The sequence below is a fragment of the Trichosurus vulpecula genome, chromosome 4 (assembly GCF_011100635.1).
Source record: "Trichosurus vulpecula isolate mTriVul1 chromosome 4, mTriVul1.pri, whole genome shotgun sequence".
Classification (NCBI taxonomy): Eukaryota; Metazoa; Chordata; class Mammalia; order Diprotodontia; family Phalangeridae; genus Trichosurus; species Trichosurus vulpecula.
Genome location: NC_050576.1, coordinates 74,021,434 through 74,037,985, shown reverse-complemented (window position 1 = coordinate 74,037,985; position 16,552 = coordinate 74,021,434). Strand labels below are relative to the sequence as shown.

The 16,552-nt window shown below is 40.5% G+C and overlaps 1 protein-coding gene across 2 annotated transcripts in view; it reads right to left on the bottom strand.

Moving 5' to 3' along the window:
• Nucleotides 1-16,552, bottom strand: part of SOAT1 (sterol O-acyltransferase 1) — an 80,117-nt gene that overhangs the window by 61,511 nt on the left and 2,054 nt on the right. For both annotated transcript variants that reach the window (XM_036756438.1, XM_036756439.1), the window contains exon 2: nucleotides 6,122-6,254. In XM_036756438.1, coding sequence (XP_036612333.1) covers nucleotides 6,122-6,245 — 124 coding nt within the window. In that variant the 5' untranslated portion in view covers nucleotides 6,246-6,254. The remainder of the gene's footprint in view (nucleotides 1-6,121; nucleotides 6,255-16,552) is intronic.

Here is a 16,552-nt window from a genome sequence, read left to right as displayed (position 1 = left end):
ATAACTTAATCTCTCTTGGCCTCTGTGTCCTCAAGTGTAAAATGAGGAATTTGGACTCTGATCCCTTTGAAGGCTAATAAATCTGACCTGATGATCCACTAACAGGAAAAGAAAAATTTGTTAACTTCTAACATGCATAACGATTTTGATTATAAAATATATTATCCCACAAGGAATTAGAGACACCCTCATAGGACTCTGCCAAGACTCATGAAACATGCTTGAAACACAGATAAGAAACACCAGTCGGGGCAGCTAGGTGGCGCAGTGAGTAGAGCACAGGCCCTGGCGTCAAGAGTACCTGAGTTCAAAAGTGACCTCAGACACTCGATACACTTACTAGCTGTGTGACCTTGGGCAAGTCACTTAATCCCAATTGCCTTCCCTTCTCCCCTCAAAAAAAAAACAAAAACAAAAACATGTAATTAGGGGAAAATAAAATATTAAAAAAAAAGAAAAAAGAAACACCAGTCAAGGATGAGCTGATTCTTAAGAGTTCCTTAAAAGGACAGCAAGTCAAAGTTGACCAAAGATAGAAATAGGTAATGTTGGAGGGTCTATAGAAAGATAGGCACAGAAAAATAATGCACAATTTGTGCAGGTATGGGGGGGAGCGCCAACTATTCTGGAAAGCAGTTTGTCATTAAGCTTTGAAAAAATGATTCAACCATCCACAGCCTTTTAAACCAGAGAGAACCCTGATATACTCATCTAACCCACAGAACTCAAAGACGGAGACACGATAGAAACCAAAAGAGTCAGTGCACCACTTTTTGAGGTATCAAAAAACAAACCTGGAAACAAAGGAGGTAATCACTGATGGGGTAATGGCTCAGTAATTTGGGGTACATTAGTGTAACTGAATATTAAGAAATGAAAATGAAGAATTCAGAAAACATGGAAAGCAGAGCTAGGAAACAACATGACTACAACATCTATGGAAAGAAGGAATGTGAATGGTGTGATTATAATAAGCAATTTGCAAGAAGTCTTTCCAGATGTCCCTTAATGCTAGGATCTTCCCCCTGGTGATTATCTCCACTTTATCCTATATAACTTCTTTACACATAATTGTTTTCATGTCTCCTCCACCAGACAGTGAGCCCTGTAACAGCAACCACACTGGCATACCCAGCATGGCTGCTAGTTCAGGTTCTTTTACCTGCTTTACTAGGAAAGAACTATTTCAGGGGTCAACAATCTTTAAACAGAAAAAATACAGAGAAGAGAAATAAAGAGCAACAGACAGGCCTCTACTGCCTGAATCAAAGCTTTACATCCACCACTGAATTAAGAGAGCCTTTACCTCTGAGCAGTCAGGGAGCTCTGAACATACGGCTACTCAGAATCTCCAAAAGGGATATCCCAACATCTTTCTCATAAGCAAGCCCACAAAGCAAAAGTTCACTTCTCAAAATATATACTCTTTCAGCTAATAGGCTCAGTGCCTAATTAGAAATTAACAAAGGATGTATAGGCCTTCCTACAAGCAAGCAAGCTTCCTTTAATGGGCTCCACGTGAGGCTTATTGATGGGTGGGGAAGATCTTTAGGGGCAATTTGCATCAACATAATTCCCATGAAAACATAAAAGGAAAAACACAAAATAAACACATCATGAGCTAAGTACATAGCAAAATACATAACATAACAACTCATTACCAGGGTGGCCTCACAGCCTTAAACAAACACAAAAATATATATAACATAACATCATTCTTTGGGGTCAAAGTCTTTGGGGAATAAGCAACCAGCTCCTCCTCCCTCAATCCAAAACAAAAATGTCCAAGCAAAAGTTTTATTGGGGGTGTGTCCTTCTCCTCACACTGCTCCAGCCCCCACTTCCAAGTCCTGAGGGGTGGCTGGGCAAACAGGGTGGGTCCTAGGGGTCCACAGCACTTCTCCCACCCACCATAGACAATTCCACCCCCACCCCCCAACTGCCATTGTCATCCCAAACCATCCCAGGGAAAAGCAGCAAAAAAGCACACTCAGCACACCTTGCTGCAAAGTGTTTGTCTTGTCCCCAGGTCCTCCTCTGACAGGAGCCAGCTGCTCCTGTCTTCTGCCTGAATCCCTATTGCAGGCAGCTCTCCATTCCTGCTCTCACCTTTCCAAAGAAAAGTTCTCACGCCGGTCCTACTCCAGGGCTCCAAATACAATACACTCTCAGGGCATTCACCCCCCAGCATAGTCTGGAGCTGGGTTACTCAACTGGAGCCCTGGTTCTGGCCACTCTCACCTCCCACAGGCTAGTTTTACCCCCACAGCTGTTGCTTCGACCTCTCTCCTCAGGGGTGGGGAGGGGAAAGAAGAGGTTATCTCCCAGGGTCCCTCCTCTGAGTACCGGAGAAACCACTCTCATCACTGCTACTTGCCTGTTTCCCCTCAGGCAGTTGCTGCTCCTAGACCTCCACAGAACCATAGCCACCAAAACCGAGAAACAACGAACAAGTATCCCAGTCCCCATGCTTTCCTTTTAATTTGCAGATCCTGCCGACTATGCCATATGTAATAACAAGCACGCTGGCATACTCAGGATGGCTGCTAGTGCACGTTCTTTTATCTGCTTTACTAGAAAAGACAGCTGCTTCAGAGGTCAACAATCTTCTTTAAACAGAAAGACTACAGAGAAGAGAAATAAAGACCAACAGATAGGGCTCTACTGCCTGAATCAAAACAATACTGCTATATATACTTTATATTCACCACTGGATCGAGAGAGTCTTTACCTCTGAGCAGTTGAGGAGCTCCGAACACACAACCACCCAGAGTCTCAACCAGGGCATCACAAGATCCTTCCTGTAAGCAAGCCCCCAAAGCAAAAGCTCACTTCTCAGAATATATTCTTTCAGCTGACAGGCTCAGAGCTAAAACCCTCCTGACTCAGAGCCTAATTAGAAATTAACAAAAAGTGTGTAAGCTCTCCTACAAGCAAGCAAGCTTCCCTTAATGGGCTCCACATGAGGCCTATTGATGGGCGGGGAAGATCTTATTCCCTATTAACCTTAAAAGTTCACTGAACACCGGGGCGTCTTTTGCTTTTCTCTGTATCTTCAATGCTTGGTACAGAGTCTGACACATAGTAGGTGCTTAATAAATGTTGACTTATCGACTGACCAAGCTTGTCCAGCCTACAGGATATTTCAAATGGCATGGTCCAAAATTTATTGATAAGCACTTAAGTTCCTATTACGTGCTCATTATCTTTCCTCCCAAATCCATCTTTCTTTGGAACTCCCCTACCTCTCTCAAGGACAACAGGTTTCTTCCAGTCTCCCAAGGTTTATAACCTCAGTGTCATCCTTATCTCCTTTACCCTGAATAGCTGATCAGTTGTCAAATCTTCTCACTGCTCCGAGACATAACCTCAGGACAAACAATTATCATCTTCTGCACAGACTATTGTAATGGCCTCTTACTTGGTCTCCCTGCCTCAAGTGTCTTCCCACTCTACACCCTCGATGATAAAGTGATTTTTCTTAGGTGCAGATATGACCAGGCTATTCCCCTTCTTAAACTCCAGGGGTTCCCTACTGCCTCTAAGATAAGATGGCTTTTAAAGCTCTATCTTTCCAGAATAATTATATATTACTCCTGTTCATATACTCCAGGCAAACTGGCCTCCTGAGGACTATACAAATGCTAACTAGTACAACACTTAGCACACTGCCGGTGATTAATTAATGCTTATAACCTGACTGATAATAGCAGGGATTGATTCATTTTTTGACTCTGCATCCCCTAGTACTAAAAAGTACTTACTGAATGAATGCATCAAGTGTACATTAAGATTTTAAAACAAAACTGTTTAATGTTTTCTATATTATTACTTCTGAGAGAAGCCTCAAGATGAAAAATCTCTCAAGCAAAATATACATAACATTTCAAGTTACTATAATTAATCATCAAGTATTTATTAAATATTAAGGGCTTACTCTGCCATAGGCACTATGCTTAGCAGTAGAGATACAAAAATAGACAAAAACAAAAATAGTCTCTGTCCTCAAAGAGTTTACATACTAATGAGACAATTTTGTTATTGTTAAATCATTTCAGTCACATCCAACTATTCATGATCCCATCTGGGGTTTTCTTGGCAAAGATAGTGGAGTAGTTTGTCCTTTCCTTCTCCAGCTCATTTTAGAGATAAGGAAACTGAGGCACAGGGTTAAGTGACTTGCCCAGAGTTACCATCAAGTGTCTAAGGTTGGATCTGAACTCAAGAAGATGAATCTCCTGACTCCAAGCCCAGTACTCTATCCACTGCACCAACTAGCTCCCCACAAGGTGCCTATAAAACAGATGCATAGTAGAAGTAAGGTGATCTAAGTAACTAGGGAGACCTGGCAAGGCCTCCTGCAAACGGTGCCTGAGCTGAATCTTTGAAAGAATCAGGGGAATATAAGTCTATTTGTGTGTAATGGCCCAATGGGGGGAAGGGGGGAAGGGAGGAGAAGTGTGAGAAATGATATCCATGATACCTTTACTATATATTTTAAAGGAATAGCAAGTTATACATAACAGATTTGCAGTTTCATATGCGACCATCTTTTTTTACTATACTATGTTATATAAATGCTTGTTGTATTCTATAAATTAAAAATAAACATAAAAAAAAAGAATCACAGGATATGAAGGGGTGGAGGCGAGGGAGGAGAGTGTTCTAGGCATGGGGAATAGGGATACAAAGGCACAGAGATGAGATGAAACCAGAAACAGAAGTTGCTTAAAGAGACAGGTGTTTCCTGTTACTCTGCAAGAACTGTTTTTAAAACATGCCACTTTTAATTTGAGGAATTTTATAAAGAGAAATGCTACCAAGGCTCTGAAGGGGTGGGGGGGAATTGTGATCAAGAAGCCTATGATGCAGTAAGAGAAATAAAACTTTTCTCCCCACCCCATAATGGGCTTCTCTTCCCTTTTCAAAATTCCACAATCTATTACAAATCTAGACTCAAAGATATGTGCGTATATAAAGCAAATATATATATATATATATATATATATATATATATATATATATATTCACATACATGTATGTAGTCATTCCATAGTGAATTAAGATACTATTAGAGAATATTCTCAATACATAAGCTTCAAAAACAATACCTACATTGCTAGTAAAACAACTGCCAAAATTTTAAATTCAATTTGAGCAAGCTAAGATGAGGAAAACTAATTGTGTATAAAATATATACTTGTATGTCAAAGACCAATCTCTCAAGAGTTTCCCTATGAGCAAGCTAAGATGAAGAAAACTAATTCTGTATAAAATATATTTGTATGTCAAAGACTAATCTCTCAAGCGTTTCCCTATAAGCAAGCTAAGATGAAGAAAACTAATTCTGTATAAAATATATTTGATTGTCAAAGACCAATCTCTCAAGAGTTTCCCCTATGTATTTAGCAAACAAAATTCCAATTTTAAATTTTTGTAAACCACATCCAGAGAAAGAACTATGGAGTCGGAATGCAGAGCAAAGCAGACTCTTTCCTCATTTTGTGCTGTTTTCTTACTCATGGTTTCTCCCATTCATTATAACTCTTCTATATAACATGACTAATGTGAAAATGTGTTTAATAGGAATGGATGTGTAGAGCCCATATCGGATTGCATGCCTTCTTGGGGAGGGAGGGGAGAGAGGGGGGACAGAAAATTTAAAACTTATGGAAGTGAATGCTGAAAACTGAAAAAAAAAAATTAAATTAAATTTTTGTAAAAAGAGTATTCTCCCTCCAACGAATAAACATGCTCATACATCCATAGTGGGAAAGCTATGAAGACTGAAAACATTAAGACAGAACTTAGTACGTTTTCAAAGGAAAGAATAGGGGGAAAAGAAAATCTCTATGCCCGTGGAAAGACGCTCCACAGTCCCTTTTTACATCACTCAGACATAACCTGATTTTGACTGCTCACTTCTATGTTTCTGATTCAACTGACAAAATTTCACGTGGCTGACTCTAGAGCAAGGGCAAGTGACCTGGGGCACAAGAGTAACCTCTGAAGCAGCCAATGGTGGTAATTATTCCTCACCAAAAAGGCGGACCTGCCCTAAGACAATGTCTTTATTTTCTATTCCAAAAGTATCCCTGCAAAATGACAGAAGTCTACTCACCATTTTCTGACTTCTGTAGGGTCTCCTGCAGAGTCTCTTCTTTATGCGCACTTCTCTTTTCTTCTTCTTTTTCTTTGGATGTGAGCCAGCGATTTCTCACAGATTTCTCTTCACCCACCATCATGTTGGGTAACTAGAATGCAAATGACAAGGAAGAGATTCAGTCTGACATTTGGATAGACCAGATGTTTGGCTGAAATCTTCCTACACATTTTCATTTCCATCTACACATAATACTCTTACTTTTAATCAACTATCATTTTATTGAGCACCCTTATTTGATTCAACATTGTCCTGCCAAGAACTTATGTAGCTAGTTGGGAAGACAAGGCATCAAATACATGAACAGCTAAATGGTAAAAGAGTTAAACAATAAACCATAAGACAAGACAGTAAAATTATGGAACTAGTTGATATTGGAGGAACTGCAAAAAAAAAAAAAACACAAACATGCTAATACTCCATTTCTTGGTAGATCTAATTGGAAAGTATCAGAACAATTCTGAAAACAATTTGCTAAAAGTGACTGAATAGGTCCATATCCTTTGTCCCAGAGATCCATCACTGCCAGGCAGGCACATACACCAAAAAATTTCCATATACACTAAAATATTCCTAGCAAACCATTCGATGATAGCAATGAAACAGAAACAAAGTAGGTGCCTATTACTTGGAGAATATTTAAACAAATTGTGACACATGGATGTATAGAACATTACTTTGCCACAAGGAAACAATATGAAGAAGTCAAAGAAATGGGGCAAGATTTAAAACAGACTGATGTGAAATGAAGCCAAACTGGGGAAACAATACACAATAACCATAGCTTAAATGAAATAAGTGGAAAATAAACAAGTGTGGCCTTGCCAAAGGAGTTGAGAAAACACACCTCTCTCCCTTCATTAAAGGGCTGGAAAACTAGGGTTTTGGAGTATTAATCTGGCTGACCTGTTTTCTTCTTTATCTTTCTAAAGAAAACACCGGGTAAGGGAAGAGGAGGCATCAGAGACAGAAATAAAGAAACTGATGGGGTGCTTGTGCTTGGACCCTAATTCTAACATCACATTTCTCCTTAGCCTCTGCCTGGGTGCCTGTGCCTGTGGCAGAATTCCAATTTCAGAACACATCTAGTTCTCAAACATATTCTTTCCCAGGCAGCCTCTCTCTAGCTAAAGGGCAGTGTGCCCCAAAACTACTTCTGCTTCTTCCTCAGTAAGCAGCTATGCCCAATAATAGATGATTCAGGATGCTGATAACCGACTATACCCTGAGTCTAACATGTATCCTAGACATAGTCAAATGTATACTCCCTTACATTAATCTTGTCTCACAAGACACGTGATGGAATCCACCTGGATATTCCTACTCAGCCATGAACTTTTGGTGACTTAGTGACATTTCACAGGCAAAACCACACCTCCCCCACCCCCCCACCCCACCCAATCCCCTGTAGCCCCCCACGGGCTATTTCCCAGTGAACTCTGGGTAATATACCTGTGTAGTAGATACAAAAAGTGAATGTTCCTTTAAGAACTGACCACTCCTAAACCACTCCCTAATCCCACCCCAAATCACCTAACAGACAGATTTCACCCCTAAATCTTGTACTTAAACTTTCCCTGTAGCCTTGTATGGTTGCAGGTTCCCTAAGAACTCTTGCCCGCTTTATTTAAGTAAAGCATAATAAATCTTTGCCTTCTTGACTTAAAGAATGCTTGGGTCTGCGAATTCATTCCAGGGGGCCTTGCCTTGGGAACGTTGGTTTAGGATTTCTACATCCCTGGGTTCATTTCTCCCCCAACAAAACCAAAAGACATCAATTTTTTAAAATTTTAAAAACAGATGAGCATTAGTTAGCAATGAGCAGTACAGATGATTGTTATGTTTCAAGAACAAAAGAAAATCCCCAAGATAAAAATATCTCACAAATGATAAAGAACTTGAGTTTGCCTTTGGGCAATGACTGAATTTTGTCTGAGGAGACATGAAGGCATGACAGCTGACAAAAATGACAAGAGCAGACACAGAGGGTGGAAAGGGGAACCATGAATGGGTTATTCTGGCCTTGGAAAGTTAAGTTGGAGGAGCTAGCATTCCTACAGTGTTTTACAAATACCACCTCATTAGATTTCCACGAGAACCCCGGAAGATGTGTGATATTATGATCATCCCCATTTTACACATGAGGAAACGGGGGAAATAGAAATTAAGTGACTTGCCCCACATGACAAACCTAGTAAGAGTCCTGAGGATAGATTTCAATTCAGGCCTTCCTGACTCCAAGTTCAATGGACTATCCACTGTACCAGCTACAGCTGCAACAACAAGCTCCAAGAAGGCTCAACAAACAGCAGGTGCCCATGTTCTTTTCCCCAATATGAAGGTGTACTTAACTTTTAAATCAAGCCAGTTTTCAGAGCTGTAAGAGATGACTTACAACTTTACCTACAAGCTTCCCCCTCCCTTTACCCTAATTACTGACCTAGTCAGACAGTAAGGCACTAAGATAGCAGGGGCTAGAGAGCCAGGCTCAGGAAAAACTGAGCTCAAGTATGGCCATTGCCACACCCTGGCAGTGTAACCCCAAGCGAGTGCCCCGGGGGCCACAACACTACAAGTTGTTTCCAAACAGAATTACCTGCATTACCAGATGTTTCAACTTTGGACAGGGAAAATGTCAGCCAGTTACACTTTAGCAGTTCCTTAATACCAAAGTTCAGCAGCAATTTCCCTTTAGCTCTTCTTATTTAAAGGAAGACATTTGTCCTTCCAAGCCCTCCTAAATCGGCTACCAAAAACGGCAGTGGGGGGAGTAGGGGTGTAATACTGGGAACAGGAAGTCTCCTTTTCCTCCTGCTGGTTTCAGGTCCTCTGATTTCATTCACTAATTCACTGCTTATCAATCTCATTTTCTCATTTTTCGTGATCTCTCCTCATTCCCTGACCTACCTTTTCTCCTTCTTAGGTTTGCTCTCCCCACCCCAAATGGCTGGTCCCCGAGTCTAGAATGTTCTCCTTTCTCTCTTTACTCTCTGGGTCTAGGAGTTCCTGGCTTCCATAAAGATTTAGTTCATGCCACCATCTGTACCTCCCCACCGTCCAGCTAGTAGTGCCTTCCCCTCCAAGGTTAAAGTGGATCTGATTTTGTAGAATCAGTAGAGGGCACACCCCACACAGGGAGGGGCCCTGACAAGACAGCTCCTCTCATGTTCCTACCAGCTCCCATTTTCTTCCCTCTCTCAAAGTACCACACAGAGGGATTTACTGCTCTGGCTTTAACTCCTAGGAGATGAAAGGGGATAGAGTCCGCAAAACCGTACAAGAGAAAGGCAGTGCAGTAGAAGGCTGGCCTCCAAGTCAGAACACCTGGGTTCAATTCCTGCTTCTGATACATAGTGTCATGTGACCTGGGGAAGTCACTTCTCAGTGCCCCAAGCAAAAGGAAGCCTAAGAACTCACCTATTCTTTAAAAAAAAAGTAAAAACAAAAAAACCTTCACTTGACCCTTTACCTCCTCTGGAGCTATCCTCTTTCCCCTGAAAAGCTAGCTACACTAGGAGTGTCTACTTCCACTATCATGGACAGAAGTCAGATCAGAAAGAGCTGAGAGGTGAATAGGAAGTAAGAAATTGCTCTCAAGTCACCAATAATTTCCTAACTACATAAATCCCATGGTTTTTGTTCAGTCTTGACCTCCCTAGAGCATTTGACATTAACCTGGTTCTTCCTGTCTAACCACTCCTTCTTGGTGTCCTCTGAAAGAAGAGCATCCATATGTGTGCTTCTACTCCAGGGCTCTGTCCTAGACCATCTTCTCATCTCTCCATGTGATCTCATTCATTCCCATGGCCTTAACTATCATTTCTCTCCCTAGTTCCAATCCCCACATCTCCACTTGGGCATTCCATAAGCATCTCAAATTCACTATGTCCAAACAGAGCTTATCTTGTCTTCAACCCAACAGTCTGAACTTCTCTTTGTCAAATGTACCAGTATCTTTCCAGCCACCCAGGGTCTTGTCAATTAATTCTACCTTGACAACATCTCTTCTCCATCCACCATGCCACCTTTCACACAGCTCTTAAGCTGATAGCCCTTCGCCCACCCCAAGAAAGTTCTGGGGTTCTTTAATGTCTTTAACATCTCTGGCATTTAAAACCCTTCACCATCTAGCTCCAGGCTATCTTTCCAAGCTTGGACCCCACTCAAGGTTTGCTCAAGTACCAATAAGAATCTTTCCCCCCCTCAATTCTCTCAGAGGTTGCAGCCTCCCACAAAAGACAAAAACTAACAAAAAACAACACACACACCCATATAACTTTATATTCACTTGGTATCTGTTTTGTTTACTTATCTATATGAATGTAATTCCCCAGAAGAATAAGCCTGGACAGTTATAGAACAATGTCTTCTACATCCTCTACATGACAACCAGATGAACGTACCTATATATAGAGGACATTATATCTCCCAATTTCATACCTTTGTATAGATTATCAAGACTACCTCCCATGCTTGGAATGCTCTCCCTTCACCTTACTTCTTAGAATCCCTAGTTCCCATGTCAAGGTTTGCTCAAGTATCTATAAGAATCATTTCCTGATTCTCCGCCCACCCTATCTCTCCCTCCCACCCCACCCCCACCAAAAACAAATCCAAAAACTACATAACAAACTCATTTGGGATATATTTTGTATACTTATCTATATGAACGTAAGCAAACTTCTTGAGGTTAGGATTATTTCATTTTTGTCTTTGTAACCCCAGTACCTAGGCACAGACTAGGTACTTTCTAAATGCTTGCTGAATTAATTTCCTACTGTTTATATGCTTGCCTACATATAGTAAAATATTAAATGAAAATCATATGATCCTTAACAGTCACTAACGTTTGGTTTTCAAGATGTTATAGGAAGTATTTTCATCATACAACTTCTACTTTAACCTTCAAATGTGTGGCCCCCAAGAAAATACTGAAGGAAAAAAAGAAAGAAAATATTCCTAATTAATCCAGATGCTTTCCTGTTCTCCAAATGCTCAAAGAATTCAGCCACAAACCCTTTGGTAACCATCCTGTAATTTCAATCAGCATAGGAAAATTATTCTATAACCATTTATTACTATATGGGCAGTCAGGATACAGTGGTTATTAGGTTAAAGTGACAGGCTTGGAGTCAGGAGAGAACCAAGTTCAAATCCGGGCCTCAGACACTAGCTGTGAACAAGTCCCTTCACCTCTCTTTGCGCCTCAGTTTCCTCATCTGTAAAATGCAGATAAATAGCACCTACCTCCCAGGATTGTTGTGAAGACCCAATGAGATAATAACAGGAAGTGCTTAGCACAGTGTAAGCACTAGATAAATGCTGGCTATGCCAATGATGAAAGTTTTGCAAATGACAGGATGGAAGAGAGTTCTCTATCCTATTTCCTTATCTATGGAATGGAACAGAAATGCAGAAGTAGATCTGAGACTTTCTACAACTGTTCCTAACCCATAAAAATTAAATCACATTTGATAGATGACTCAGTTTTAGCCCACACAGAAAGCAAAAGTTATTCATTACATAGAAACACAATATGCTCTAATCTTGGTGAAACATGGGTAGAGGATCAGTAAGGAGTAGAAGAACCTTATTCTCTGATTGGAGAGACAGAACTGAAGATAGGTGATGATGCAAAGAATCTTCAATGAGATAATTCACCTACCACAAACCTTTAGAAGGGGAAGAGAAACGTATGTAGGAGGTTGAAGCTGAGAAAGAGTTTGGAACAGTAACTGTGGAAAATATCTAGAACCAGTTAAGAGTAGGGAAGAAGACTGTCAACAGTGAGGGATCTTTCTAAGGTTATATACTCCTGGATGAAATCATCGTTTGATAAACTCTGTCCATAATACTTAACAACCCAGAAACAGAAATCAGATGGTTGGGGGGAGATTGGGATTAGGAAATCAGAATAACCAAAGATATGGAGCAGAGGAGTTTTAGAACAGAGAGTGAGTCATTGACATGTATACTAGCTGGGTAGAGGTAAAGCCAAAGTGGGATTGGGGTCAAAGAGCCACAGATCTACATAAAGCTAGAGAACAGATTCAGGGAGTGATAGAATAGGAAATGTGCACAGACAAGCAGTTGTGGTTAAAGAGTAGAATATCAAAGTTCAGGAGTAAAGAGGCCATACAATTCTGTAAGACTATGTTAAATCCACACAAAACGAGATCAGAGCGGTGACTGGCCAAAGTAGGTGGGCCAGTCAAATGGTAGGAATGAGGGAAGAGTAACAGCCCACTAACACATTGGAAGGATATGCTATGAAGGTCTTACAGAAGGGCACATACAGCAACTGCATACAATAGGAAAGCATGGATTGGGGTTGGGGGTCTATTCCAGAAGATCACCTGTACTGGTATACTACCCTCTTAAGACACTGGCTCCACACTCTGCCTCCAACCATCCTCTACTCCAAGATTCAAATCTTGCCTCAAATATTTACTAAGAACTGTGTGACCCTCCCTTCATCACTTATCCATTTTGTGCCTCACTTTACTGATCTGTAAAGTGAGGGAGTTGAACTTGATGGTTCTAAATCTACAATCCTATGATTGATAAGACCCACAGGTCACCAAAGAGAAATCCCATCTATAACACACCCCGAATGGGAAGTCTAAATCTTAGGGGGAGGAAGTACCAAAAACAAAAGCAGACCCAGATCATATACCAAGGAACCCCCATCAGGACATCAACTGCTAAAAGTAAAGACAGAAATGATATATCAAAAAGTGAAGGAAAGGGGCTGAACCTAAGAATAATTTATTCTACAAAGTAATTCAACAAGGAAAAAAAATTAAATATAACAGAAGTAATGACTTCCAAGCATTCACCTGGAGAAAATGGGCTAGAATCTTCAAAAGGCAAAACAAATTAAAGAAAGAAAAATCAACATAAAAGGTGGGAAATTATGATCAAAAGTTTATATCCCCCAAAGGGGAGAAGGGAGGGAAGAAGGAAGGAAGGAAAAATGTAGGTGAGAGGGAAAAAATTTACTTTTTATTGTATCAAGGGTTCTACAAGAGATTATTCAAAAAAGGAGATCTCATGAATCTCTTGATCAACTGAGTTCCACAAGGGGAGGTTTTAAAAATCAAATAAATAGAAATACAGTAAAGTAAGTGATTGGGCTGGGATAGAGGAGGAGGAAGTGGTAGGAAAGGGAGGTTAGAGTCAAAGAGGGGATGTTGTTGTTGTTGTTCAGTTGTGTCCAACTCTTTGTAATCCCACAGACCATAGCAGGCCAGGCTCTTCTGTCCACCTATAAAATATCTCAGAGTCTGTCCAAGTTCATATTCATTGCTTACATGGCTGTCCATCTCATCCTCTGCTGTCCCTTTTTCCTTTTGCCTTCAATCTTTCCCAGCATCACAGTCTTTCCCAATGGGTCCCATCTTCTCATTATGTGGCCAAAATAGGTAAGCTTCAGCATCTGACCTTTCTTCGAATAGCCTGAATTAATTTCTTTAAGTACTGATTTGACCTCCTTGATGTCCAAAGGACTCTCAAAAGTCTTCTATAGCACCACAATTTGAAAGTGTCAATTCTGTGGCTCAAAGCTTTCTTCACAATCCAGCTCTCACAGCTGTACATTGCTACTGGAAAAACTATAGCTTTGACTATACGGACCTTTGCTGACAAGGTGATGTCTCTGCTTTTTAGTATACTGTCCAGATTTGCCACAGCTTTCCTTCCAAGGAGGAAGCATCTTTTAACTTCATGGCCACAAACACTGTCTGCATTGATCTTTGAGCCCAAAAATAGGTCAGCTGGAATTCCATCACTTTCACTATTCTTAGCAATGTTTCCTAAGACCCACTTGACTTCATTCTCCAGGATATCTGGCTCTAGATCAGTAACCACACCATTTTGGTTATCTATGATGTTAAGAACTTTCTATAGTTTTTTGGCATATTCTTGCTACTTCTTAAACTCTTCTGCTTCTGGACGAATACGTAAAGTTGGTTTATCAAGGGGTCAAGGCAGGGAAAAAGAGAAAAGAGGGTCTAGTTCAGGGGAGATGACCAGGGAGAGAATTGAGAGGTCAAGGTACTGGAGATTATGGTGTGGATGATGAGTAGGATTTTGTAAGGGAAGGGAGAGGTGAAACGACAATAGATTGTAGTCAGATAAGGGGATTTCAGAATGGTGTATACCAGTGGCTGAGGTGGGGTGGAGAAGTTCAGGGCAAGTGAGTAGGCTGAGGAACTAAGTGGTTAAATTTTTTGAGAGAAAGTCAATATGTATGCTAAAGTCTCCTCACTTAAGGGCAGGAGTTGAGGAGGGGAGAAAAACTTTGAGTACCAGACTCACAGAGGAAGAAGGGGAGTGGCCTAAAGATCTGCAGACAACACTAGTTGTCTAGTGGTTTTATCTCTCCAGAGAAAACAGAATACTTAATGAGAGTAGGAGATAAGAAATCTGATAAGCCTTATTTCCATATAAGCTTTTGTTTACAATTTCTGCTTTCTAGAACTAGAAGTTTATACAATAAGGGTAGAGACTGGATATAAACAAAGATTAGTCTTTAAACTAATATGAAAGGATTAAAGAGCATAAAAAGGAGGAAAAAACCCCATTTAGTACAATATTTTAAGTATCATCTTCTGAGAAAAAACACAAGTCAGGAGTTGAAAGTGGCCATCTAGTCCAACCCCTACATGAAAAAAGAGTCCACTGTATTATACAGTCTGACAAACTTGAAGAGACCTCCAATGAGGGAAAATCATGATTTCTCAAGGTAATCCATTCCACTTGTGGATAAAATTTTCTGGATATTAAAACCATGATTTGCTTCTTTTCAACTTCCACTCACTAATCCTGATTCTACCCTCAGGGGTCAAGGAAATCTAATTCCTCTTCTATAAGACAGTCTTTCCAGTTGCATTTAAGACCACTATCATGTCATTCCTTCCCCCACCCCCAATCCTTCTCTTCTCCAGGCTAATAATCCTCAGTTTCTTCAAGCTATGAGGTCCATCCCCTTTTGCTATCCTGGATGCCCAAGATCCTACACAAGTTGTTTGTCCTTCGCTCTAGAAAAGGACCGTAACATCAGGAAGGTGATGCCATGACTTGCAAGTGAATTGGATTTAAGTGAGGGAAGGCTCCTGGGTCCAGTGACAAGATATAGATCGGGCCGACTGGAAATGGCCCCTACACAAGTACTCCAAACATGTGCAGAGTACAGTAGTGTCACTTCCTCCTTCAGGGATGCTTTGCCTCTCCAAGAGCATTAAAGAACATTAGTTTGTATGTATATATGTGTGTGTGTATACACACACACACACACACACACACACACACACACCCCATCATGTTTCGCTTTTAGACCATTAAAGACTTTAAATCTTTTTTAAACTAACTGTGCCATGTCCATCTTATTTGGAAATTGATTTTTTTGGCCCCAAATGTAAAACCACATTTAACCCTATCAAATTTCATTTTACTAAACTCAATGGTTTTCTAACTCAACTCATATAGTAATCTTAACTCCTTGCCTCTCTACCTTTCAGAGATCCCTGTCTTCTTTCAAAGTTCAACTCAGTTACTACCTTCTCCAAGAAACTGTCCTTGAAGCCCTCAGTTATTAAGTCTCCTTTCCCTCCTCAGATTAACAGGATTTACTTTGGAGTGTACATGTGGTATCCACCTAGTAAAATGAAAGTTCTTAGAGGGCAGGGTCTGTGTAGTTTTGTGTCTATCTCCAAAGCCTTGCATAGAGCACAAATACTTGTTAAATCCAGAGGATGAATGATTAAGCAAGCTACCCACCACCTAAAGGTGATGCACACCAGAACAGAATGAGACAATTTTAGGTATTGGTCAATGTGTTTCACTTGACTATGCTTACTTGTTACAAGGATCTTCTTTTTCTTTTTTTCCACTAGAGAAATGGGGGGGGGGGGGGCGGGAAGGGAGAAAGGGAACTAGCAATACTGTGCCAAAGAGAAGGCAAAAAAAGCAGGTCAATCAATCAGTTCAAAGAAAATGTACAGAATCGAAAAGTTCAGAAGGAATGAGATGAGCAAGACACTTTGAAAGTAACATGTGCAATTTACATTTTTAAATAAAAAACCAACCTATATATAAAGCAAATCACGATTTCATGCCTTTTTCTGTTATTCTTTGTATATGGAAATGCTCTTTAAGTACAGAATTAAAAAAAAACAATTTTTAAATAAAATGAGTGGAAAAAATGCAGCTGGAAGTCTCCCAACCATGGCGGCTAGAGGAATTAGGAATTCAAGTCATCCAACCTCAACTGGGCCCTCACTGTAAGCAGCAAGGCTTGTTTTATTACTCCTTAATTGGTTCTTTCTTGCTCCTCACAGAGGCTACTCCAAAACTCCTTCCCTCCTCAAGCCTCCCATACTTCCTCTG